The following is a 27,120-nucleotide window of genomic DNA, read 5'->3' as shown; positions in this document are numbered from 1 at the left end:
TATATATATTCATACACTGTTCACGTGGTCGAACCGATAAGGTTAGGTTTTGTCCAATCCTCACGAATCTCGAGCGACATGGTTGATGAACGAGTTTTATCCCAATCCCCATACCAATGAAATATTATTTGATAAACAATCAGAAAGCAGAAATTGTAAAATCGATTAACATTAATCAAATAAAAACCTTAATTCCATATATGAATATATATGTATGTATACTTGTGACAACATGATCGCTAATTAGCTACGCTATCCAAATGTGATAACATGATTTTTTTACCAGTTGTTTTTGTAGAATATTTATGTATTTCTGTAATATAGGGAGAATTAATTGGGTGTAACAAATCTGGCATTGTCCAATGAGTTCCTTTATGTGTTTTTAGCTATTAAAAAAAATGATATGCGTTATCATTCTTTGGATTTAAGATATTTATAATAATTTTTTATTTTTATTTTTTCGCAAAATAACCTTCGAACATATGTAAAAGTGAACGCCAAACAAACGTTAAAAAAATTGAATAGATAATATGTTAAAATCTTGGTCAAACGAATGATACATGTGTCATAGTTAAATTTATCTTCTTTTAAATTGTCCCGAGTCTCTTGATTATGAATATTTAATAAATGTGTGCGTGACATGTTTGGCCTAATTATATTGTGTATTAAAAATAAGAACGGTTGGGTCAAATTAAAGATGGTAGTTTTGCGAGAGTAATGAACTGTTTCTTCTTTGAGTTTTTAAATAAAAAATAATAATCTTCTCATTTATTATAAAAGTATATTCGGTGGCGCTTGTGCTTCGCTCGTCAATAAATGAGAAAAATTTATATCTATACTGACTATACGTCTGTAAAATAGTGAATAAAAGAGTAAAGTTTTTTGTAACTGTGATTTTATTGCTTTGCTGTTCATATTAATTGCATGGATATTGAATGGAAAATGGGTGCAAAAAATTAGGCAAAAGACGAAAAACTTGGTTAGGTCATAATTACATCTAATTACCAATTGAAAATAATCATGCCTTACAATGGCTAATTGAAAATTTAACCATTACAATTACCTTCAATTTGTAGTTTGATTAACCACTGATTTAGTGAAGTTAAATTAATTCAACTGAAATCCAATTGATTTGGAATTAAAATCTTTCCTCTGTAGCAAAGTATTAATTAAATCAAGTCACTTGATTCAGTGATCTGATTACTATACTTTATTAGTGTTATTATGCATAAGGATTTTTAAAATCCTTAATTATTTATTTTTTATATAAAATAATATTAGTTTTTTTTAATAAAAAAATGTATTATATCAAATTATTTTCTCATCATAATTATAGTGCAAAAATTAATTAATACTACAAGCCGATATGGATTGGTGACGGTTCCAGATAATAGTATCCTGCTTTTGGACCGAATTTGTTCCGGTTCCGGATCAAGTTTTATTTAAAAAAAAAATCGATCCAATTCAATTAAAATATTATATTTGTGGTTCAAGCCTAAACCAAATTAGCCGACTTTGGATTAACAATCCCACCAAATTGTTTAGCATAATGGAGTATAGATGATCAATGAGTAAATGTGCCTATTGATTTATTTTGGCCTAACGAAATAAATTATATGACTAAGGATATATAGTGATTAAATTGTATTAATTTCGTGTGTTACATTCAAGTTGACGTGTTTAAAATAAATAACATAAACAAAGGATAGATACGCAATATAGGTAGTGCCCCAAACCATTGAGAAGTTGACACTTGTCCACTCCATACAATGGAGAGTTGACACGTGTCAAAATTTGACAAGTGTCAACTCCTCAATGGTTTTGGGGCACTACCCATGTGGGTAGGGTCGAACAAACCGCAATATAGCTAACATCATACATCTTGCTTTGTCCAATATCATGTTTATTTTAAATTAGTTTTAATTTCTCCTGCATGTGTATGTAAATATATATAGCGGGTAAATTAAATCTTCCTCCTTTGAATGAAAACGAATTCCGTTAGGTTGTATTTGGACGAATGAATTTGGATTTATGAGATTTTGAATTGAAACAAATATATAATTGATTTGAGCCAAATATATATAATGGATTTGAAATCAAATTTACTCAAATCTTTAGAACCAAATACAATATTAATTTTACAATTATCTAACTCGCTTTTGTGGATATTAATGACTAGGAGACAAGATATTAATTTTCTCTTAAAAAAAAAATTCAACATTTTTTGCATCCTATTTGAGATATATTGATACGCAAGTAAAAAGAGTTCTTAAAACGTTCGAAGTTACTTTAGCTACCTATACATATTGCATTTTGAAAGTATTTTGATATTTTTTGTAATTTTTTTTATTAGAAGTGATATATAAAAGTAGATAGATAAAATAAATAAACATTTTTATAATTTTTTTTTAAAAGTCGATAAGATATATTAGATATAGATATGTTACAAATTTACTAAAATAGGTTTTTATTAAATAAAAATTTGGCATTTTACACAAAGATACCAAAATAATTAGTTTAAGATCTTCAAACTTATATATAATACTAGTAAAATATGCATACTTGTTATATGTTTTATTATTATTTTTAATTTTATCAAATAATACTAAATAAATAACACGAAATTATTTTCAGTTTAGAAGAGTTGTTCGATTTAAAAAGAAAGTTTTGTTTAAATTTTTTTTTTATGCAAAATAAAATATGGAATTAATCGAGGAGATTTTTAGTAGGGTAAGAAAGATAATTATGGAATTAAATATTTTGGTGTCCTCAAAAACAGTTACTCTGAAAATCTCACACTTAATAATAAAATATAGATATATAATATTGTTTATTCTGTAATTTAAAATATCATCTCAACATTAATGTGTTTTAAAAACCGAGCTTGTAGCTCATTTAATCTCACCCCTACTCAGATTTGCTGGCGCCCCTAATTCAATCCCTCTCCCATGTATGTATTCAAAAAACACAAAAATCGGTGGAGTATAACAAACTCCAAAATTAATTATTATTCGAATCTTTTCCAATTACTTTTTAACTTTAAATCAGTTTTACGTACATTTTTTACACAGTGCTTTCTTTAATGTAATTTAATACAATAATCAATATAGCTTGTCTTAAAATAGCTTAAATTCAATGTATTTGGTCTTTGGTAAAACGATTATTCACATAAATTCATATAGCCATTTGATATTTGCAATAATATTTACAGGGAACGCCTCTGCACTTTGTGGGTAACGTATATAATCAATCACTTTGCTCCTAATGAACTCAACAACTAATTTTTATCAAGGAGAATAGTGCTTAATTAAAGAGATACGTGGCAACAGAAAATTGGCTTAATTACATAGTTTTTCTTGCAGTGTGGCATACCACCCTCGTGTTAAGATATCACAACATCAAACTGAATATGAAAGAAAAGGCTCGAAGTAGTTTGTCTGACTTTGATAATCTAGTTTTTGGAACTCCTTGAGGTGACCTTCATGTCGTGAGTTTGCAGGCAGGGGGTGAAATATACTATTTCTTTTCAAATTCATGCCTGGTATAATGTATACTGGGATTCGAATTTCGAACTTCCTTCTTGAAAAATCAATAACAATCTGGATTATTTAGTTGGTCATATCGCGCAATAGGTTACCAAATGGTTACCAAATGCATAAAAACGTTCATAGGGATTAGCTGAAGCCACGTAGAGGTTGTTATACTTTTCTACCGTGTGATGGTGAAGAAACCAAACAGCATAGACCATGGAAGAACAAGAAACCTTCGAAGCACGATGACATATACAGAATTGAAGATGACTTAGACAAAGAATGCAAATGCCATATTTCATCAGGCATTCAAAGTACTAGCACCAAAATTGGTAAAATGGCTGTGCTCCGTAGAATATAAACATAATCTCCTGGAAACTCGAGCATAGTGACAAAACAGAATCATTGGTGTAAGTTATGATGGAAGCGTAGCAGCAGGTGAGCTTTCATAGCCAGTTATGCTTGTGATTCTAATTCTAGTAATGGGCTGGATAATCCAATAGTGAAAAAGTTTGGTGAGTAAAGAACCTGTGACAATGTAATAAATATAGTGTAAAATTCATACAAGAATTTGGTACCTGTCGGTGCCCAATGTTTCTACGGTAGTTCTTCTTTTTCTTGTACTTGAACACGATGACCTTCTTGTCCAATGTCTACAAGAAATGGTAACGTTGAGTAAGTACCAAATGATGAGAAAGGAACATTCGAAAACACTTTTGGAACTGATCATACTTGTTCTTCCACGATGGCGTGAACTACAGCATTGGACACGATTGGTTTTCCAATGTAGGCGCTCGTCTTCGTTCCCACAAGTAATACTTTATTTAAAGTGATCTGGAAAGATGATTTATAAAATGATTGTCCAAAGAAGAATATAATGCGTGGAGATTCTAAAAAAGAACGGGGCGATTAGACATCTAATACATTGATCTAACAGGAAATCCAAGGGGAAAAAGGAAGGAACGAGAGGTCACAAGGGGAGATATCTGTGGAATTTGAACAGGGGTTACTCCCCATGCTCTCCTCACTGCATAGAGGATCATTAATGTTCCCACAATCCCAGGTTTAGGTGATGTGGACCTTTCCCAATACCCTAATACCTATTTAGACAGTAAAGGTGCTTCAAAGACCAAAGTTCATCTTAAACAACATAATGACACAAATACACAGGTGCATGTACTCTGGCACCCTAGCAGTTCATTGATACACCGATATGGCAGAATGCAAAAAGAAACACAATCACACCCATGCAGAAGAGAAAACGGAAAACATCTTAATCATATTTCATCACATATACATCAGCAAAGACGATTGCAATACATACTTTGTCATTCACATTGGCACCTTTAAGCCTCTGTGTATAAATGTACCGTCCAGGATGCACGATGTATTGCCTCGATCCGACCTAAACAAATATACAAACCACAGAAATGCATCCCAAATCAACTTATAAACATGACCATTAAGATTCAAAATTACACAAAACCTCAACAATCATAAACCTTACAACAACTCAGCAATCGCATGATGGTCAAAAGGAGGCTTTCGACAATAGAAAATACAAACACCTTAAAAGTTAGCGTTTACGCCCTCAAACACACATTATTAACCTTATCTGAAACATATAATATCCGAACTTTGTTGTAGCTCTAGAAAAGCTATGTTACACACATCAACGGCTATATTACAATCACAAACAAGGAAAAAACCTTGGTCTAAATCATAAATCACCGAAAATTTCTCCATGAACAACCAGAATTCTACAATTATTAGCAATATATATGCACACACTCGCACTATACAAATGAGAACGGGACGAATTACCATAACAACCGCAAACACTTCCTCGCGTTTGGGCTCCGCAGTCTCAACAACGGGTTCCTCTTCCGGAAAGGGCTTATCGGTCTCCGGCTCAGTCAAAGAAGGCGCAGCCTCTGTTTCAGATGATTTGGGTATAAAAGACAACGCGGCCTGTTGAGGGTTGAGATTGAGAGACGAGAGGGAATGAGAAAGAAACGAAATTTTGGTTTTAGAAAGACAAAGGGATGCTAGGTTTTGATTCAGAGAGAGATTCGGCGCGAGGGAGGAACAGAACGAAAGGGCCGCCATTGTTGAGTGAGCTATGGAAGCTGCCTGGAATGGGTTCCGGTCCGCCTGTAGCCTGATTGCTCTGAGGTGTTCGTTATCCTATCCGTTGCCGCAATAAAAATGACACATTTGCTCTTGGGCGTATATGATAATTTTATGACAAATACCCAAAATTCTTGCTCGATGATTGTCTGACTGGTGTTGATTTTTTTTCCCAGCAACTAATTTTTCACGTTAAAAAATAAAAAATAAAAAAAGATAACGACCGAAAAGAATTCGTGAAAATCTAATAATTAATTCGGCGCAAAATATAAATTAAATATTGTAAAGTGTTCAGACTATTTTTGTCTCGAGCGAATAATATATTTGTTACGACTTAACGTTAAAATTGGTGTTTAGCAGTTGGAAATTTTGGGACATAAATCTTTTTTTAAAAAAAAAAAATTACAATACTTGACAATCAAAATGATAAAATCTAATATCTTCGTTCTCTGGTCTTTTTCATTTGTTTCTTTTTTTTTATCTAAAAAATAATTAAAAAAAACAAATTACAAACTATTTCTGTATTTAATTATGAAACCCAACCCACCCGTGCTTCGATGCACATTGGGTAATCCCAAGAACAGTATCTACAAATCACCATACACAATTAAACAACATTTGGTAACGGTAAACAGTAAAACTCAGTACAACATGCTTCCAAGATTTAATCTTCCACCTTGGCTTTACCTTCCAAAGCTTCCGCCAAATTGAAGTTCAAATTGCCTCTCATTGTTCTCCCCCCTTTACCTGCATCGCCCTTCCTCATCATCGTCGCAAATTCTCCGTAGTCAATCCGTCCATCCTGTTCAGTCCCGATTTCACGTAACTTTTTGCAGTTAGAACAAACAAGGAAAAAGTAAACAAACAGGTTTGTAGTGCAATTAAAGAAAACTTAATTACATTGTCTATGTCAATTTCTTGAATCATGTCGCCTAGGTGAACATCGTGTAGGCCGAAATCTTTGCAAGCCTGTTGAAGCTCATCAATGGTGATGTAGCCACTCCCATCTTTGTCAAAGAAAGAGAATGCAGCAAGCAGATTCTCCTCCCTTTCCATTTTGTTCAAATGCAAAGTTGCCGCAAGGAACTCGCCATAGTCTATTGTTCCACTGTTGTCAATATCAGCCTGGACCAAAATCCCCATCATTTTTCATATCAAACTCATGAGTTCCAATTCAAACATTGATACAACTGGATTATGGATACTAATTATTGATATCAACATTTAAATGTGTGTTTCTCGGTATGTCTTACGCCTACCGCATTCATGAGTGCTTTGATCTCAGATTCCATGAGTTCAGAGCCTACTCTTTTCAGACCTTGTTTCAATTCCTCAAACGTTATTGTACCACTGTTGTCTGTGTCGATCATTTTGAACAACTGTCTTAACCCACCGATTTCTTCTTCAGATAGCCTTTCTGCTATAACCTGAACAAAAAATATAAACTAGTTATACATATACACACACACAAAAGCTCCATTTATTATTGTTACTTCTCTTTTTGTACATGAAATGGATCGAAACATTACACGTAAAGCCATCTTCTTAAGTTTGTTCATAGCAGAGAATTGCTTGAGCCTCGACAGAACAGCTGATCCCAGAGGTTTGTCTGGTGCAACTTTGTCATCCACAATCCAAGGATGGCCTGTTAAAAACCCGGAATGCAATTGTTACCATTCGATTGGTGGATATGCCAGCAGCACAAGCTCAAGCTTGAGTAGTTCGTCAGCCAAAAATCAATTCTAGCTTGAGTGACATATTAAGTTTCGCTTAGATATAACTTTTTGAATATTTTTAAAATATAATTGAAATGTTTATTTTGCTCCTCATTTGCTTATTGCATAAAGTTGTCCAACCTTGAGCTCGATGAATGCTAAAAGAATTGATGCTGCTGAACTCGAATCTTGAGCTCGGTTGCAGCCATTGAAAAGAAAGAGTACTGTATAATGAATGACTCACATAGGACTTCGTGAGCAGTGATTCGGCTTCTTGGATCTCTTTGAAGCATCTTTCTTATCAGATCCTTTGCACTGTCTGAAATCTGAGGCCATGGATCTGATTCAAAGTCTATTTTACCTTTCAATATCTGTTTGAATATTCGATTATCCGTTTCTGTAAAGTTTAAAAATAATATACATATAATATCAAATTCTGAAAAAAAAATATAAAAGACTGAAATGTCAACAATTTGATTGCATACCTCCCCAGAAAGGTGGAGCCCCGCATAACAATATATATAGGATCACGCCAGCACTCCAGACGTCGATTTCGGGTCCATAATGTTTATGCAATACTTCAGGAGCAACGTAGTAGGGACTTCCAACGACATCAGTCAGACATTGCCCTGAAAAACATGAAAAGATACTGTGACATGAATATTGTATAATAAAATTGAAAATAGCGAAGAGCTACATTTTTTTAAAAAATTGATTATAAATATGAAAGCAAGTCGAGATTATTATCTGATAAAAGATTTTCTTAGAACTCATATCATCACCAGCAAATGAAATCCAAACAAACAATGCAGATTTCAACCCACTAAATGAACATGTAATATTAATTCAAACCAACATCTCGAGGAGTATAAAATTAGCGGCTGATGCTTGAACTGAAATTCCTTGATTCATCGTACCGGGCTTGTAAAAAACAGACAACCCGAAATCCGTGGCCTTAAGCTTAGCATCCTCATCCGGCGTATCGAACAGAAAATTCTCCGGTTTCAGATCTCTATGCATCACCCCAAGCGAATGGCAAGCCTCCACCACCCCCACTATGGTCTTCATCAGCTGCACTGCCTTCTTCTCGCTGTAATGCCCCTTCTGCACAATCCGATCAAAGAGCTCGCCACCGCCGCACAGCTCCATCACCAAATGCACGAACACATTGTCCTCATAAGTCCCTTTTATCCTCACCACATTCGCCTGCTCGGACAGATGGTGCATTATCTGAATCTCTCGCCATACGTCATCGTAATCTTCCTGGCACAGAAGCTTGCGTTTCGGGATCGATTTGCAGGCGTACTCGATGCCGGTGGCCTTTTCTGCGCAGTGGTAGGTGGTGCCGAACTGGCCTTGTCCCAGTTTCTTGCCGAGATTGTAATGGTCTCGAAGTCTTGGGGTCTGGTAGGGAAGAACTGATGTTGAGGGCTTGGAAGATGATCCTCCTGATGATTGATTATTCATAATTTCTTTCCGGATTTTCTTTTTCCCGTCCTTTGATTTCCTTTCGAAGAAATTTTTCAGTTTTTGTTGTATTTCACCATTGTGGTAGTTTATGGAAGCTGTGGAGTTTTGGTCGGGAAATAACTAACTTCTGGTTTATTGGTCCACACTATTTCGGGGATTAGCGGTGAATTTGGATCGTTTATTTATGTTTCGANAGATGAAAATCGATACAAAACATTTAAAATATATTATTAAAATATGATATTTTATTATCAACTATTTCATATTATATCTGATATTAATATATGATATTTAAGCACATAAACACGTGTATCAAGTGTTGAAATTAATATAGTTGTTTCAATTTCATACTCAAAATTTTATCTTTTATATCAGATTTAAAATAGTTAGTACTCAAATATCATATATTAGTTCTAGATTTTAAGATTGTACCGAATTGCATCCAAAAAACACATGTGCGTCTAGATAATGCAGAAATATTTTTCATATAATTTAGATATTTCTGAAACGAACAAATAGTCAAATACAAATAAGTCTTTGTGATTTTTAAAAGTTTGTCCGACTTGAATAATTGATATGTGGATGGGCCAGATAGTAGATTGAATTGGGCCACAAGTTTTTGTATCAAAATGGAAATATTGATCCAAATGTAAGCCCATAACGCTGAGACACCGGCTCTGCTTGTATGAACAAAGTGCTTTACGGTCGTCTATCAGATATTCTGAAATTTTCCTCGAAAAATGCCGCCGAACAAACCCTCCCGGAGATTCTCATTCTTCGGATTTGCAGCAGACTCCTATTCCGCCGGAGAAAATTCCAATAGATCTGATCTGCGGCTGCCGCTGCCGCTGCTGAAATTGGAGACCGATAGACAAGTTTACAGACCCGGTGATCTGGTCACCATCACTATTGAGATCAAAAACCAAACTAATTTGTGGTCTATTTTGATCGAAAAGCTCAGCTTTGAGATGAAAGGGATCGAGAAATTGGATACCCAGTGGTTCAGCACTCCCAAGCCTAGTCATGACTCTAAGCAGCGCCGTGGTAATTTTGAATTTATAGTATTATGTTATCGTCTCATCTAGCCTAATTTTAATTGAAATTTTTGCAATGTACTTTCTTGCTGGCCTGGATGTTACCAACTTTGAATGATTGAGTGGTGATTAATTATGTACCGAATGCAAATAGAACGTACTACAAGGTTCCATCATAAGGATACTGGGAAAAGTAATATTCATAGTATGACAGAGAGCAGAATAATTTTTATACTAACATAAGATTAGGCGACGTTGGTGCTGTCACTCTGAAGCCTTAAAGCTGAATTAATTTGTAATTCATGTTATTTTTTGCAGATTAGAATCGGGGGTTGAGATTTCAATCCATGAAGATATAATTTTGTTCCAAGTTAATAACTGTTAGTGCTGTTCACGAGTTTCATTGCGTTAGAGTGATATATCTTATTTCTTCACTAAAAATTGGTGATATTAAATTATTTAAATCTTAGAGGAAGTAAAGTAACATAAAATAAATTAAAAGCAGCTCTTACAAGTTACCAGTCTCTTGTTGTGACAAAACGATAGAGGTTCCCTCCCCGCTTTGTGGGTGATATACTTGCAATTACCCTGTCACTTCATATTTATCATGAATATATGTTAATCATATATCTGCAGGTTGTACGTTAAATCACTAGCTGAGGTTCCTCTTCCTTACTTGCAATACAATATTCTCCATTTTCCATTTCCATAGGAAAAATAAAGCGAGTGGGATATCTATAGAAAACTAAGCGTGTAAAGAACATGATAAAGAAGAGCTAAGACCTTCTGCATGATGAGCTATAATGTAATTATGTGTCATGTCCTTCTCAGGTGAATATGTTTTCATGGATTGCTCCACTTTCACATTAGTTTCAAATCAAATCCTTTCCGGTGGGGCCACTAAAACTTGTAAGCACGAGTGAACTTTGTTGAATATTGCTCTTTCTTGCTCGTCTACATTCCCAGGGTTTTCGTTTCTCATGTGGTTCTAGCTTTTGTTGAATTTAAAATGTTTTATGGTTGCAGATATGGTGCGCACACTTTTACCAAGCATTTCACCTCCATCCTATAGAGGAGCAACTATCCGTTATCTGTACTATGTTAGGAGTACGTTGTCCGGACAGTATATAATTTTGGATAATGGACCCTCTCATGGAGAGTCAATACAAGACTTTTCTGAAATGGTGTGCTTTATCTCTTGTGTTTTGTTCTTTTTAAATTAAGGGATCAGTTTACTGTTTGAACCTCCTTGAATAGTTCCATGCTTTTGTTGCCAGTAAAATTCTTGCATGATATTGGGCATGAGGCACACTGCTAAGTTTCCTGTGCTCAGTTTCTGATAGGAAATTCCTCCCCACGCTTGGTTGGATGTATTAACCTTGTTGCTTCATTTACTGATAATAATTTCTTTCAACATATCCTTCTACTATTTGTCAAATTGTACAAATGTAGAAAAAACAAATTATTGTATTTTGTAACTCATAATATGTATCTCTCCATATGTTTTTTAAGGTTTTATATTTTTTCCCAATTGCCACTATGTTACCTGATTAAGATTGTATTTCATTAATTTTCATGTTGAATTTTTTCCTTAACATTTTATACAAGTGTCTAATAATTGAATAATTATTGCTTCTTTCTGATTGTTAAAAGGTTTTTTCATTTCTTTCAACCAATGTGCATCTATTTACATTAATTCTTGCGGCTCAAAAACTTTACAGGAAACTAGAATACCATTGCAGATATGGGTCACTCAGAAAAACAATGGCTTGCAGTGTGAAGAAGGTCTTGGTGATGGTAAATTTGCCCCTACACATTCTCTTTATTTTGTTCGTGAAACTGCCAGCCATTATTTTTTTGGGCACCCTGCATTTCTTTTTCTCGACTTTACATGGTGTTCTTTTGCTCAAGCAAATGTAGCGGGTGGTCAATGAAGTTGGATAATTAAAAAATTGGCGTTATCCTTAAGCTGTCAAATCTTATCTCTTTAAGTAACTCTTTGTATATGGGGGGAGGTGGGAATGCCAGATTCTGGTGAGTCAAGTAAGGCAAACCCACCTACCTTATCTGTCTAATGTTGGTCAACTTCTGCTGCATCACGCACGTTTTCTTCTAAGCAGTCTACTGGTTCAGCTATTAAGGCGTTTTACCTCAGAAGTGGAAAGAACTTAACAGATAAACTGGAGAGTGCTAAGCTATACAGAATGACATCATTGTCTCATGCTACAAAATCTTGCCTCAGCTTGGTTTTTTTTGCCCTATCTAGCCACACCAAAAGTGGTAGTTCTTATATTTCCATGTAAATTATAATTAGTTTCTCACCTTTCATGTGGGGGTCTGACCAACTTTTTTGGGTGACTTTCCTTTTCCATTAATTGAAAAGGAAAATTATAATTTTTTTAGATATGTGATTTTTAATGTCTTCTGGAATGGTCTTTTAGGAATTGTTCCTGTGTCTACTATCATCTTGGATGTTTACTGGAAAGAAATGGATGCTGATACTGACTGGGTAAATTTTTGTCACCTGCAGCTGATTCAGTATCTTAGATTGATCATTTAATGTAGTTCCTTAGCCTTTTCTGCTTGTGCTGAAATGGGAGTAATGACTGTTTCAAAAGTGCGACAAAAACAAGGTTGAGATTGTGAATTTGAATTTCTTTGTAGGCTAAAGTGAATGAGTCTTTTGATGAAGTTGAGGAAGGCTATGCAAGTTCACGGGATGATATTTCATCTGTTTCTTCCTTTAACCATATGAAGGAAGACGTGTACAAAACCTTTGGAAGTTCATTATCCTTGCAGTCATTTGCTGCTAGGTCATCAAATAGAGGTTCTTTCTATACTGAAGGACGCCCTAGCATATCTTCAAACATAGCCCTTCCTCGCCTATCAGTGGCTGAGGTTATGCGTGATTCAGTAGGCGGTAACTTATATTTTAATATAACAGATGTGTGTCATGTATTGACTGCTGCATGAAAGTTCAGTAGTTGCATGTGTTGTATTTGAATTCTATGTCCCCATGTTCAGGATTCTCACTTTCTATCATAATAAACTTTGGCTACAAACACACACACACACACATATATATTAAGAATAGCTCAAATGCTACATATACAGTTAGTTATTCATACATGGTTGTATAATAATAAATTTTTGTTTAATTATCTTTCAGTTGTTTGTAAAGTACGTCCACGCGTCATAGCTCATCTTATTCCTTGTGTATGGTCTACTGTGCACATGTGTGTCTTCAGATGTCTGGAAACTTTAATAATTATGTTTTCAATTTAATTTTTGTTCGCCAGATAGGTCTCTGGCTGTTGAATCTCCGAGTCAACCTCTACAACCTCTTAGAGCACTTTCTGAAGTTGATGACTCGAGGGCACCATCTGCCTCTGGATCTGTTGAATCTGGAGCATGTAATTACTTTCTTTGCATTGTGATATTTCAGCCCTAAATTGTTTCAATACTAATTTTTTGTGAACATTCTCTGCAGCAGAAGGGTTTGTTAGAGGGAAATCGTATAATATCAGACTGGATGACCAAGTTCTTCTGAGATTTTCTCCAAAAAACTCTGATTCAACTTACTACTTCAGTGATATGGTAGTTGCTTGATAATTTGGTTCTCTTCTTTATGCCATATCGTTGTATTTTAAATTACTTTCTGCTCACAGATAGGTGGAACCCTTGCTTTCTTTCATGAAGAAGGGGCTAGGAAATGCCTCGAGGTACTGTTCATCACAAAACTTAATAGTTGTGAGTTCCTGCTACGTGTTAACATCTGGTTTCCTATTTATACAATTACCAAGTTTGTCTTGGTTTCTGATGCTTTTTAGCTGTCAATAACTTTGGAGATGTCAGAGACCGTGAGCCAGCGCTTTGTGCATCCTTCTCGAAGGCATTCTCCTACTATTACCAAGGTGCTTAATAGTTTTTTCTAATACCAAAAACTATTGTACTGTAAAAATGAGTTTGATAATCTTTGATTTATGAGTATCTGATGAGTCACAGATTTCTTACTCATGTTTGGTTCTGCAGGTTTATAGCGACCACCACGAGGTTGTGGCAGATTTAATACAAACAAGCTTTCTGTTTTCCATTCCTATGGATGGGGTCATGACCTTTTCTACCCGATATGTCTCTGTTCAATGGGCTCTTCGATTTGAATTCCTTACAACTCCAAAGAATGTGGACTGGGAAAGGTATAATGGTTTTGTGGTGTGATTTGATGGATTGAAATTATTTTTATGGGATAACAATTGTTGGTTGCATCATGGTTATTCATCATCAGCATGTCAATATAGCATTAAGAAAAAATTGAGTTAATTTTCCTGGGATATGGTTGTTGGAGACGAAATCAAGAAAATGAAGCATGTCAATATCGAGATGCATTATAATATGGCCAAGATAAAGAGTTGTTACAGTTAATCAATTATTGATGGGGAGAAACCTTTTCTGTGGTTGGATCGTATGTGCTTATCGATAAGTTGACATCTCTCTGAGTTGGCCCATAATCTGCCTTTCGTATACGTGTCTATCTTTGGATCCCTCATATCCATTGTGAATATAGATTTTCTAAAAGGTTGAGACATATTTTTTCGAAAAAAATCAGACAGACAGACAGTGGTTTCTTGAGATCTAGAGTAATTACTTCTTACTTAAATGATTATACCTCCACATGTGATGGTTGTCTGTCCAGATGGATTTTTTGTACTTCAGGAGTACTTGCATATATCCCACTTCATTCTTTTCAACATCTTGTGTGATTTAGAGTTTCAAGTTTGTAAAGGAAACCTAAGTAAAGACGTTAAAACTCAACTCATCCCTGTTGCATGATACACATCTACTTGGTCAACAATTTCTGACTGCTTAGCGTGTTCTTTGTTGTCAGATATGAGCATCCTCTTCTGATAGAGGGAAGGGACAAGTGTGAGTGGATTCTTCCTATTACTGTTCATGCACCTCCCTTAGGGGCTGCTGCGACTCAAACTAGGAACCAAAGGCCATTTTCCTCGGAAACCTTATAGGTTCGAACTTGAAGGTAAACTGGTGTTTCGATATTCAGAATTAGTTCATATTGCTTTTGCTTGTAAATTTTCCACGCGAATACATTTCTTGTTTGATTCTAAAAATATGTGAATTGTGAGCAAAAATTCACCATCTCATCTGCTCTAGCTGTGAGGCAGTCATTTTAAATGGAACTGCCACTACCATGAATTTCCAACAGTATACGGAAGTCCACAAACTAATCAAGTAGAAGTGCAGTTTCGGCTATTTAAAGGCAGTGGCAAACCCAGACCCAAAATTTTAGTTAAAGATGCTATTTTGTGTATTCTAGGCAGCAACACTTGAAATACAATTGAAATAAAGGTTTTTTTTTTCACTGGGGGAGTATGATTATCATGCCTGTCCATTTATTCAAAGCTTTGTGGAACAGGTTTTTGTTGCAAATGGTTGAAGGTGCAAGATACATCAATTTTCATCGACAGAGCACCTGATTTTCTGTTGTGATTGGTAAATTTCTTTAAGACGGTGCTGTGAAATGCTGTAATTGTTTTATCACGCAATGTCCTCCACGTGGATCTTTTTCCCTGTCATATTACCAGGTCTTAAGTCCCCGCACACAAGTTTTTCTACGTCGTTGTAAAACATAGAGGTTTTTCACCTTCCCTATAGCAGAAGGAAAGTCGGTGGTTCAGAATTATTCCCAGATTTTGTCTTGCAAATATTTTGGAGTATGTAAGAGTCCAATCTATTATTTCAAGTACTCATATTCTTCTTTTCTCGACTCATTTGAGATGTTGATTCTACTATTTTATTCCTGGATGTGATTGATCACATCAAGAGATGAAATAGACACGAATTAATTCGTTGTTCTGTGACTGTGAATTGTTCGAGAAAACAAATTTTCATCATTTTGTGAAAAGATGCATATTAATATACGCCGTGTTAATGATGGTTAAAATGATCTTATTCACTTCAGGATCAGTAAATTTTCTTGTTTTTGTCGTTGCTTCAATTATTTTGTGCCAAATCTGGAAAATCATTAGCTTATATAATGTTATATAATTTGTTAAATTATTCAATCGATTCTTGTTGGATGGGTTTGGCCAGTTGTTTCTTTGGTTTATCTTGTAGGATGTAAGACGCGGTCGATTGTTTTCATAGTGGGAATTAGCAAAAAAGTTTTAAGATTCTGCATCATTCCATATCCATTTAGTTTACCCAAACCCGTCTTGTACGGGTTGGGTGCATGTACGCTATCCAAATTTACAAATAAACCAAGTAATACAATTGATTTTCTTTCAAAACAATTTCAGCGAAAAGGCTTTCCAAATTTGTGATGCATGTAACATGGTTAAAGCATCATGTTGTGGCGTAGTTGTGCAAACATAATTGTAACAACGAGTGGCATCGAGTCAAGTCGTGAATGAAAAAATGCACAAATAAAATTGAGAAAGTATCCAAATTTTTTGCCGACAACCAAACAAACGCACAAGTCAAACGGTTTAGTGTATGGTTTTCTATAACAAAAGATGTATACACAAAGTGAACGAAAAATGTGCCGCTTTTAATAATGATGTAAAAAAATCCAACTAAAGTCCTCCAAATGACCAAAAAAGAGAAATGAATACCAAAGAAGCTTTATACCGAAACTAAACATGAACAATATCAGTCTTCCAAGATGCAGTGCAATTCCTGGTAAGTTCTCCAATATTTCCGAAATCATCCCTACTTTGTCCACGGTTTCATCATGAATTCAGTCCTCCTTGTCAGTAGTTCTACGCGGTTCCCTCGACTCCGGCTGCAAGGCAACACTTCTTGCATCATTAACCTGATCTCGAGTACCAACGGTAAGAGGCTCCTCTTTAGCCATTGATAGGAGCACCACTATCACCAGCACTAAACAAATCAGGATGAGGACAAAAGTGGCTCCGAGCTGCGACTTTAAGAAACCCATGAATGTTGGACCAGAAATCTGCTTTTGTATTACATTTCCTTCTCGGTATCCCTGGAGAAATCTTGAAATCTGGGTACCCATATCTGTTTCGTGTATGCTATCAGAACCGATAACCTGTTTCTCGAACAAAAGATGCAATATCAAGAACATGTATGAAACAAGATAAAAACTGCGATAAAGTCTAAGGTTCTGAAAATAGGAATCTCCTCATTATTTAAAAGTAATTAAATATCTTGATGCTATCCAACCCAAACAGGCAAATTTGGTTACAAGGCAGCAATCAACATCAAAAGAAACAGAATTTTCTCGATTGCTTACCATGCCAATGTTACTTGAAAAAAACAGACTCTCACTTTATCCAGCTCAAATCAACTATAGATCAAATACTTCATTCGGACAAATTTATGCACCGTAACAATAAATTTTCAAGATTAGAAATGGTCGCTTACCGAATAATAGTCCTCATTCCCATCCCAAACAACCATCTTTGGCAGCTGAGTTTTCTTATAAACCTCAAATGATTCAACAAAATCTTCCCACTGCTTGACACCAACATAACCAAATATTAAGTCACGATTTGCAGAGGCAGCAGCCTTTAGCATTTTTATTAATTCCTTGGATTTTTCAGCTCCTTCATCCTCCAAGATCGTCAGAACAATTTTCCTTTTATCATCTTTTAGTGACTTTAATGTATCTTGATTCAGGGGCAGAACTAGAGGGAGCAAACTCTGTTTTATGTAATCTTCAAGGAATGTCTCTGTAATTCAGCATAAAATATTACTTTCAATTTGGTATATAATATCAAGTTAATAGTTGTTGGAATAAGTTGACATTTTCAGCATGTTAAAAAAATACACAATTTATTAAAATTAATAGAAAAGTAAGCTTAACAGAGTTTAACCACAACAAGATCCAACTTAAATATGTAAAGGCTGTACTCAAGGTGATTCAGAAGAAAAAGTCAAAAGCCGTGCAAAACAGGAAAATATTCTTGATGAATATGCATAAACAAACGGTATTTTCTAACAAATATCTGAGCTTTCCCCGAGTTTGTTAAATGCTTAAAAATAATGCTATCCCCAGATCTATCTTAGATTCTAGTGGCTTCACACCTTACCAAAATATAGATGGCCAGGATATCCTCAACATCAAAAGGAGTTCAGAATCCAGGCACTATTGGACATAAGTCTTAACATATGACACGTTAATTATACGCATTGGATAGAATTTACCAACTCCCAAGCGAATGCAGTGCTTTTCCATATGATATTAGACACATATTTTCCTTCTACTTTTAACCATTGTCAGATCCAATGGCCAATAAAGAGTTCAACTAACAGAAACCAAGCACATTTATAGAAACGAACTTCAATGACTAAATTTTAAATTGCAATTATGAAAATGAACTCTAGAAATCAATTGCATTGCAAATTTGCAATTGCAAACTTTTAACCTTTGACATTGAAGAGACCAGATCCTCCCTATCAAGTCTTAGAAAACAGTAAAACATGCTATGATTTGCCCTACACCTTATAAGCTAATATGAGACAAGCCACATAGTTTAACAAGATGAATAAGTTAACACATCTATTTTCACTAAACATAATATATAATCAGAAAAAATAACCTTCAAATGGTCCATAAAAAATGCTTTGTTCATTGTGCACCGGATGGGTTGCGATCAAAGCGGGCACCTTATCAAAATCATAGTTGGTCATGATATCCTCCGAGAAATATTTGGCAACTGAAAACCAGGCTTTCTTCTTATACATAATAGCCAAATTAAATAATTGGGATTCATCTAAGCCAAATCCTATGAATATAGGAAAATCAGCCCCAGCTTCTTCAACAAATTCTTTAATAGCAGAATCTGACTTGAGAACAGCGACATCTGGGGCGACAAATTTCGACAGATGACGAACAAGTAAATCAGATTTCCTTGGTCCATAATACTCTGTAGGAACTCCATGCATGTATATCTTTAGAGTTGGATATCCACTGTAACAAAAAGAATAATTATTTTCAGCATCTTTGTTAGTAGTGAAAGATTTGGCCATAGGGCAGCTATCCAATTTATACAACATATAACGTAAAAACAAAACAACAGACACCAGAATCCCGGCAGTCGACAAATTATTGATCCAGAAGGCCATGGAAACCTACTCAACTTCATGCTTCGAAGCAAGCTTTCTGTATTTGTCAGCATCAACTTTTGCGACAATTATGGGTTTCTTCAACCCAGCTAGAACAGGGGCTGCTTTGTCCAACTGCAATGTAACATTCATAATTATAAGCCCAAGAACCCAGTACCGAGGACAGAAGCAACCTAAGAAAGAAGGAATAACCGATAGCAAGGGCACTTGAACATTCAATAAATTTACACATCCTTTTACAATGAAGCAGATTCATAATCTGCAAAATTCTCTATTTCACGGTGCCAGGAAAGGACCAAGTTTGATTTTTTTTTTTTTTCCGGGGAAAAACAATTAGAAAATATTAAAAATAATAGAGCGACATATAAAAAACTAATAAATGTCGATATATCACAATCAACGCTGCACTTTGGTATCAATATTCGAAGTCAGAACAACAATCAACTTGAATTCTAAAAAAAACAAAGAATTGATCGAACCTCGGGGGCGAGGCGCTTGCAGTGACCACACCAAGGGGCATAGAAATCAACGAAAACATAATCGAAAGATGAGATCGCGGCGTCAAAATTGGAGCCATCCAGTTCCAACACTTTGCCATCTAACTTGAACCGATTCTCCGATTCACAATTGGACGAAGAAATTAATAACAATAATGAAAATAACAATATTAACAGTGAGAAAAGGGAACAGATCCTCCGAGGAGAATGAGAAGAAGAACGAGTCATCGATTCGCGGGAGTGTTTGCGGGTTGCATACGATTGAACTGGGACTTTTAGAATTGAATTGGGATTAGGGATCGCAATTTTCCGAGTGGGTTTGGGTCCACACCGTGGGGAAAGCCCGAAATGACCACTTTGACGATTTTTCAAATTTTCCCAGTAAACCGGACCTGATAATTAATATAAAAAAAAACTCAAATTCATAATATTTAAATTTTATTTATAGTCCAACTCGTTATATCATGATAATCACATGATTTCATCTATTTTGTTTATTAAAATCATGAATTACAAAATTTTATATTGTTGAAGTAATATTATTATATATATATGTAACTGAATTAATGAATCGATATTTTTTAAGTAAATATGAAGATTGTTTTGGTTAACTCAACCGAAATTTAAAACGGATGACGGAGATAATGATTTAATTCACGTAGATCTGATAAAATGACGACAAATCTGACTCATTGTATTACTTTTCTAGATTATTTGAAGTTATGATGAGAACTATGATAAATATTTAATGTCCGCAAATTTTCAAGCAAAAAAGTCTCAACCGGTCCTATCATTCCTAAATAAGATTTTTTTTAAAAAAATATTTTAATTTTAAAACAATATATATATATATATTATATGCTTTTGTTTTTATGATATGATAATGATAAGTTTTAAATGCATGAATTTAGATCATAGAAGATTCGAATAAATTGGTTATTGATAAATTTACTAAAATAAATTTTGAATATTATTATTATTATTAATTTATAAATATAGGGATAATGTATATAGGTAAAAATAATAGTGAAGAAATTCAATGAAAGTGCCAAATCCCCGCCTTCTCACATTTTCTTTCCAGACCCCTAAATCACTCTTCTTCTACCCAAACCCATTCTGTTTCCCCTCTCTTGCTTTCTGCCCCAGTGTTGTTCCCAGCTCTAATAATTTCACCTGCTGCCGATTTTTACGTCTTTGTAACCATTATTTTTATCGCAGATTCTGCATGGGTGCTGGTGTAAAAGTCACTGCGATGGAGACCATGGGTTCTTTGCCGCCGTCCTTTCTTGTAAATGACCGAATTGTTCTGACGGATAAGGAGAATCAAATATTCGATCTTCTACTTCAAGTTTCCGTTCACTTTAATCTTAATACTGAGCTTCGGGTTGCTGGAGGCTGGGTTCGTGATAAGGTTCGTATCCTTTTGTTCCTCTGTCCTTCCATCCTTCTTTTTTGTGGTTTTCCTCCCTTATATGAAGTTGGTTTGTAGCAGAATTCAAAATAAATGTAGTGGTTTTCCTCCCTCATATGAAGTTGGTTTGTAGCAGAATTCAAAATAAATGTAATCCGGTATTGTGTTTTGTTCAGTTAGTACATTTCTTTTCTTTTGGTGCCAAAAGTTTTGGAAAGAATTGATCTTTTTTATATCGAATGTCAGGCGTTGGTTCTTGAGTTAGTTTATGAATGGATTGAAATTTTTTTTTAAGAAAACACTGTATTCGGTAGGCAGAGGAATTTGGTTTTAGCTTTTTTGGTGAATTTTGGGCTACAGTTCACGACACCAGATACGACTTTCGAAACAACAATGACGATAACCATATGGGATACTATACGAGGTTGCCTTTTATGTGTGTCCATACGTATACGCGTATATATTTTGTTTGGTTGAATTTTGTGATTTGTTACTGTCTGACCTGGAATTAGGAAGTGTTTAAGCATGATAAAGTATCCCAACTCAGGTATAATGACTTATGACCGCATGTCTGCTGCAAGAGTGTGTTTACCTCACGAATTATCCTATTGTCCTTCAAATCTTTATCCACTTAATTTCATGTCTTTCAAAAACTGCAACGTCAATGCAGATAATAAACTTTACATCACTCGAACTTTGTGAGGGTATTTGCGTATGACATATCCATCTGTGCAGTCAAGAGATAGCTCCTGCAGGGGAGCTTGTACAAAAATCAAACTTTAAATCTTGGAAGGGTACGGTGTAAAGCTAATTTTTTTGTTACATAAATTTGTGGTAGATAAATTATTGTGTACTTTTCCCTTGAGATGGTGCATTTTTTTTATGTGGGTAAATATTGTAATTAATGCTTTAATATATAGAAAATATACAATTGTACCACTTTTCTGATGACAATTTTTAGGTTAAATGCTGACAACTCAATAAAATCTTATGTGATAATATTATAAATTATATATAAAATTGATGTTTATCTGATTAATCATTTGGAGTTTAGCATGTTAAAACTTTGAAACACATATGTATTTGGTTGTAATTGTTTTGATGGTGATGGATATTGATGAAATTATATGTTTGGGAAAAATAATGATTGGTTTTATTTTGGAAAATTAAACATATATTTGGGGAAATGAATTCAAATTGTAAGAATATTTTTGTAAGTTATAATTTTAACTTTTTTCAAAATGAATCGAAAAAAATGGGAATGGTAAATAGTCCTCTGGTTTCATAATCACATGATAATGGCACATCCACTTACCTACACTGAATAATTCATTAAACATCACCATTTTACTTTTTATCCAATCAAATCAAAGTATCTATCACTTTAGAAATAATTGTTTAATTATTTATCATCTAACCATGCATCACAGATTTAAATTAAAGAAGCGTGATGTTTTGCATAGAACTCTAAGATGGTTACCCAACGTTTCTCTCTTTGTTAAATTCATATACATACTCTCAGTCTCATTCTTCTTACCTTAGCTTTTAGGGAAAGAGTGTTATGATATTGATATCGCTCTTGAGAATATGGTGGGAAAGGAGTTTTGTGACAAAGTAAACGAATATTTATCTGCTTCTGGGGAAGAAACAAAAGGAGTTGGCTTGATTCTGAGGTACACTCTGTGCTTTTACCTTTCTACTAATTGATGATCTTGTCTAAATCTTTGAAGTCTGTAAAAGAGCATTCCTTGAAAAAATAGCATAGATATTTGCTAATTATCCCTCTTTTCTAGCAATCCGGATCAGTCAAAACATTTGGAAACAGCAAGGATGCACCTCTTTGATGTGTGGATTGATTTTGTCAACTTAAGATCTGAAGAATACACCAACAATAGCCGTATTCCAACAATGGTAAGTGCATTAAATGATCTTCCACTCAGTTTATCAAATGAATCTTGTATTAAATCAGGGAAACATGCTCGATGAAATGAACCACAACTTAGAATTAGGAACCTATGCTCAAAAGTGGGCATTTATATGAATGGGCTAGATATCTGAGGCCTGGAGATTTTTTGCTGGGCATGTTTCGGTTAGAAGATCGCTAGAGAAATTGTAGACACCATTTTGCGATCATCAACAGCTACAAGGCCTTATTTGGTGATCTTCAAAATTATAGATTTTGAAATTTTTTCATAACAATGTTTTTGCAGGAGTTTGGCTCTGCTCAACAGGATGCTTATAGGAGGGATTTGACCATCAACAGGTACTTTTCTTTTATATTCATATTTATGTGAGAACTCAGGATTGTAATTTGTAGAGATAGGGCACAAGACACAAATATAGATGTACAAGTACTTGTGTATCTGTGATGTTATTGGAGGTGAGCTATCTATATTGTTTCAATTTCAAATAATTGAACTGCTTTAAATAGATCATTAATAAACTTGCTCTTTAACAGCATGTTCTACAACATTAACACGAGCTCAGTCGAAGACTTAACAGGAAGAGGTGGCGCACATTTATGTTTTCTATAAATACCGATTTTAATTTTCATATCATGTCATATGCTCTCCTTTTGTTTCTAACTTAATTAGTATTTTTTTCCTTATAGGCATTCCAGACTTGAAATCAGGAAAAATAATGACCCCATCTGCTCCAAAGGAAACCTTTTTGGATGATCCCCTTCGAGTTCTTCGCGCAATTCGATTTGGTAGTTCACTGAAAACTTCTGATTCCATGTTCTGTTTTTTTATGGAGTAGATTCAAGCATGCCATAAAAAAGAAATTACAGAATATTGTAAGTTCAATCTGATCCGAGTGAATTTCAGGTGCAAGGTTTGGATTTGTCCTAGATGAAGAACTGAAGATAGCTGCTATGGATGATGAAGTAAAAACTGCTATCATTGGTAAAATTAGCAGAGAGCGTGTTGGTCACGAGGTATCTTTTACTGTTTTTCGATAATTCTGTGGTGGGGATAAGTTTTCAGTCCATCTATTGACCTTGATTCCTAAGTCACAATTATGTGTTGATTTTTCGTATCTTTCATCTTCTAGATTGATCTCATGATGTCTGGCAATCGGCCTGTGGATGCAATGAGCTACATATCTGAGCTGCAGTTATTTTGGTCTGTATTCAGTCTTCCTCCTGAGATTGAACCTCCAACACTGGATGGATGTGAAAGGTTTTTTACTTTCCTTGTAGTTGTATCAGTCCTTATCTGATTGAATTTCCTTTGTTGGAACAACACTAGATGGATTTTAATTAGTTTTTTGCACAGCCAATTGACTTGGAAATGATTTTCTGATTTGGATGTCCAATTTGGCTCAACAACGTTGTATTGGTGCTATTAATAGTAGATTCATGCTGTAATCTCTCTCCCTCTCACACACTCTTAGACAAATAATACTATCTAGACGTGCAAATATGACAATCAATTTCTTACAGAAGGTCTTGTTTTATTTCCTGAGTACCCATTGTGTTACACAGGAATGGTAGTGTTCCTAGTTGGTGTGTGCGTGTGCTTCCTTGTGATCATATATTTTTTTTTTACTGAGTTGCTTCTTATGGTGTGTTACTTCCAATTGAACCTTCGTAATTGTTATATTTTATTTTATTTCACCAGGCTTTGTGTTGCTTACATGGATGCCTCGTGGAGGTTATTGCAGTTGATAGGGTGCTCCTCGATCACTGTGAGTGTTGAATCATGCATTTGTGATACATTGTTATTTGTATGATAGGGAAAAGATATGCACTATATGTAAGTTGCTTAGATGTAATTGTGAGCGGGCATAAATTTGAATGTCCAAGCTTGTTATATCTGTATGGGGATAAATTCAGACTCAATGTACTCTATATCTGTATGGAGATAAATTCTAAGACTTCATAAAATCTGTTTTTTTGCGGTTTTTAGATTGTTCAAATGAGGCTCTCATTATATGCTGCTCTGCTTCTTCCATTGAGAAAGACTGTTTATCGAGACATGAAAGGTAAACAGGTAAAATAAGTTGTCAACTTTATATAACACCATTTTGGCGAATTTGTATGATTGAATTTATTTTTGGTGTATGTCACTGAAGTGGCATAAGTCTATGCATCCAATTGATGGCACGATTCATATATCTTATAGATTTAACTTTTCATCCCCCACATTTTCATTTGATCACCAATAATTGCATGTAATCGCATTAGATTACCAAACGATAGGCTCCAAATGTTTCACTCAGATATCCACTTATATATGGGTTGATAGACCTTTTTTTAATATTTTTGCCATTTCATTCCTCTGTTCTTCTGTCTTTTATAAGTTGATTGACCTGTTTACTTAATAATAATTACCAAATGATAGGCTCCAGATGTTTCGCTCTGATGTTCACTCGTATTTTCAATTCTTCTACTTGGAAACCAAATTATTTCTCGACAGAAATAGCATTTCAAACTAATATATGAATATGAAGTGTTGGTTGATCTCTTTCCACATTTGTGTGCTAACTATGCATGTTTTTCGACAGGTTCCGGTGGCAAGATACATTTTTGGCACTTCTCTAAAGTTGAAGTCTAGTGATGCAGAAACAGTATGCTTCATCGTAACCCTCTAGTTTTCATGTTCCGGAGCCTTTTGGAAACATGCTTTTCCGTTTATTTTAGCAACAAATTAATGATCCATGACTAATATAAATAACAACATGCTGCAGGTGATAAGCTTACACCAAGCAGTGGAAAAGTTTTTATCCTTGATTCCTTTGATCCTGTCAGACAAAAATTTACAAATTCTTGAAGTTGAATGGAAAAAAGAAATTATCGATGTGCCCGTCATGGCAAAACTTAGAGTATTAGCAGGTAAAACGATCTTACTTTCCTCATACCCAATCCAATGTCACGACTTTGAGCTTACCTATTGACCTCGCTGATTTGTTTACTATGAAGAAGTGAATTTATATAGTCGCTGATAATTCAGGAAACTGGTTGTAGCTTTGCAACCACGATCTTTTATTGAACTTTATAATCTTTTCAAGTGCATGCCAAGGTTTTGGAGGTGAATAATGGGCTCCAATATCTTGGCTGGGCGTATTTAATCTAATTAACCATGTGGTACTTTGTAAAATTGAACCGACTTGAATGCTTAATCCCACATTTGTGCAACCAACTATGCATGTATAGCGAACAAGGTGACTTCTGACTCTGTGTCGATTAACTATTTTATTCACATTCTTAGGACTGCTGCTTCGAGAAATTAAAGAGTTTTGGCGAACCGCGCTGGTCCTTTCAATCCTCTTATATCCTACAGATTTAGGTTTGGCTGGAAATACATCCAGAGTGGTTGCTGAATTGACCAACAGACGGGAACTATTTAACGGCGTTGAGAATGCAATTATGGAAATAGGTATCGAACTTATCCGTTATTACGTGTATAACAGGTCCATGCCAGTAACCCTTAATCTATGAGTTCCAATTTTCATGCAACTCAGGTCTAGAGAAAGTCTGGGAACTGAAACCGCTGGTAAACGGTAAGGATATCATGAGCATCTTGCAGCTTAAATCCGGCGGACCAGTGGTTAAAGAATGGGTACGTCTCTCTATCGCCTAGTATTAAATAGCATGATACCACTCGTAATATCTCAACCAACATATTGGTTTTGTCATCTTTCTCTACAGCAACAAAAGCTGCTCGAGTGGCAGCTCGCGCACCCCTCGGGATCTTCAGAGGAATGCATTGATTGGATGAAACAATCTCACGCAAAACGCCTGAGGATGGAATAACTCAGCTCACAAATGTGTTGCTTTTTACTTGTGTAGATAGTTATGATTTTCTTGATAGACTATCAATTGAAATGCTCAGCCTTGTAGTGGTAAGAAATAGGCGACACCTTTGATGAAGGGGCAATTCTTTGTCTATAAATGACCGATGGTAGGAGATCGTACTTGATTCGAGCATGAAGGATAAGTTATTGCACATTTGTAATGCGCCAACTCCATTCGAAACATACCAATTATTATATATACATCATTTTGTATCATCAAAATGTCTTCTTTGACTGACAAGATATTTTTGAAAGAATTATATGAAAACGTAGTTTTTAGTTCCCATGACTTTTGTTATTTCTCGAAAAAGAAATTATTTTATTATAACATCGAAAAGTAAAATTGTTTCCATGAGTACTTTTTAAATGTATGTTTTTCGATACAGATCGAGTTTTTATTATCCAAATTATTGCAATGTTTCGAAC

General features: G+C 34.9%; 5 protein-coding genes across 9 annotated transcripts; 2 read left to right on the top strand and 3 right to left on the bottom strand.

The window, feature by feature from the left end:
- Nucleotides 1-3,801: 3,801 nt before the first annotated feature.
- On the bottom strand, nucleotides 3,802-5,766 carry LOC140968678 (large ribosomal subunit protein bL21c-like). The gene is made up of 5 exons (XM_073429711.1): nucleotides 5,355-5,766; nucleotides 4,855-4,935; nucleotides 4,263-4,364; nucleotides 4,109-4,183; nucleotides 3,802-4,017 (listed from the first exon to the last, which is right to left on the bottom strand). The coding sequence occupies exons 1-5, from the start codon at nucleotides 5,637-5,639 to the stop codon at nucleotides 3,946-3,948; spliced, it is 615 nt and encodes a 204-aa protein (XP_073285812.1). The 5' UTR covers nucleotides 5,640-5,766; the 3' UTR covers nucleotides 3,802-3,945.
- Nucleotides 5,767-6,184: 418 nt separating this feature from the next.
- LOC140968715 (calcium-dependent protein kinase 11-like) lies at nucleotides 6,185-8,988 on the bottom strand. Its single transcript, XM_073429781.1, has 7 exons — nucleotides 8,293-8,988; nucleotides 7,861-8,004; nucleotides 7,620-7,772; nucleotides 7,190-7,305; nucleotides 6,920-7,087; nucleotides 6,561-6,785; nucleotides 6,185-6,462 (listed from the first exon to the last, which is right to left on the bottom strand). The coding sequence occupies exons 1-7, from the start codon at nucleotides 8,840-8,842 to the stop codon at nucleotides 6,325-6,327; spliced, it is 1,494 nt and encodes a 497-aa protein (XP_073285882.1). The 5' UTR covers nucleotides 8,843-8,988; the 3' UTR covers nucleotides 6,185-6,324.
- A 519-nt stretch (nucleotides 8,989-9,507) lies between these two features.
- Nucleotides 9,508-15,750, top strand: LOC140968743 (uncharacterized). Of its 4 annotated transcripts, none has more exons than XM_073429837.1 (13): nucleotides 9,508-9,889; nucleotides 10,711-10,788; nucleotides 10,906-11,063; nucleotides 11,601-11,676; nucleotides 12,321-12,388; nucleotides 12,544-12,706; nucleotides 13,179-13,292; nucleotides 13,370-13,476; nucleotides 13,548-13,601; nucleotides 13,710-13,793; nucleotides 13,912-14,075; nucleotides 14,765-14,914; nucleotides 15,311-15,750. In XM_073429837.1, the coding sequence occupies exons 1-12, from the start codon at nucleotides 9,586-9,588 to the stop codon at nucleotides 14,898-14,900; spliced, it is 1,506 nt and encodes a 501-aa protein (XP_073285938.1). In that variant the 5' UTR covers nucleotides 9,508-9,585; the 3' UTR covers nucleotides 14,901-14,914; nucleotides 15,311-15,750. The 4 variants fall into 4 exon arrangements, with proteins under 4 accessions (XP_073285938.1, XP_073285935.1, XP_073285936.1 ...); XM_073429834.1 differs by having other exon boundaries at nucleotides 12,544-12,799; XM_073429835.1 differs by lacking the exon at nucleotides 15,311-15,750 and adding an exon at nucleotides 15,049-15,298 and having other exon boundaries at nucleotides 12,544-12,799.
- Nucleotides 15,751-16,300: 550 nt separating this feature from the next.
- Nucleotides 16,301-19,791, bottom strand: LOC140968717 (protein disulfide-isomerase 5-2-like). The gene is made up of 5 exons (XM_073429782.1): nucleotides 19,467-19,791; nucleotides 18,998-19,101; nucleotides 18,462-18,832; nucleotides 17,284-17,591; nucleotides 16,301-16,948 (listed from the first exon to the last, which is right to left on the bottom strand). Exons 1-5 carry the CDS (start codon nucleotides 19,710-19,712, stop codon nucleotides 16,634-16,636), a joined length of 1,344 nt encoding a protein of 447 aa, XP_073285883.1. The 5' UTR covers nucleotides 19,713-19,791; the 3' UTR covers nucleotides 16,301-16,633.
- A 728-nt stretch (nucleotides 19,792-20,519) lies between these two features.
- LOC140968787 (tRNA nucleotidyltransferase cca2-like) lies at nucleotides 20,520-26,893 on the top strand. 2 transcript variants are annotated; one of them, XM_073429895.1, is made up of 15 exons: nucleotides 20,520-20,895; nucleotides 22,438-22,568; nucleotides 22,689-22,806; nucleotides 23,106-23,158; nucleotides 23,354-23,403; nucleotides 23,507-23,605; nucleotides 23,724-23,833; nucleotides 23,950-24,077; nucleotides 24,519-24,585; nucleotides 24,807-24,890; nucleotides 25,405-25,467; nucleotides 25,588-25,732; nucleotides 26,109-26,276; nucleotides 26,362-26,459; nucleotides 26,549-26,893. In XM_073429895.1, exons 1-15 carry the CDS (start codon nucleotides 20,524-20,526, stop codon nucleotides 26,651-26,653), a joined length of 1,791 nt encoding a protein of 596 aa, XP_073285996.1. In that variant the 5' UTR covers nucleotides 20,520-20,523; the 3' UTR covers nucleotides 26,654-26,893. The 2 variants fall into 2 exon arrangements, with proteins under 2 accessions (XP_073285996.1, XP_073285995.1); XM_073429894.1 differs by having other exon boundaries at nucleotides 24,519-24,591.
- The last annotated feature ends 227 nt before the right edge of the window (nucleotides 26,894-27,120 follow it).

This window comes from Primulina huaijiensis, unplaced genomic scaffold (genome assembly GCF_012295235.1).
Source record: "Primulina huaijiensis isolate GDHJ02 unplaced genomic scaffold, ASM1229523v2 scaffold37775, whole genome shotgun sequence".
Taxonomy (NCBI): domain Eukaryota; kingdom Viridiplantae; phylum Streptophyta; class Magnoliopsida; order Lamiales; family Gesneriaceae; genus Primulina; species Primulina huaijiensis.
The sequence above is the reverse complement of the archived record's forward strand: the minus strand, read 5'-3'. Positions and strand labels throughout refer to the sequence as shown.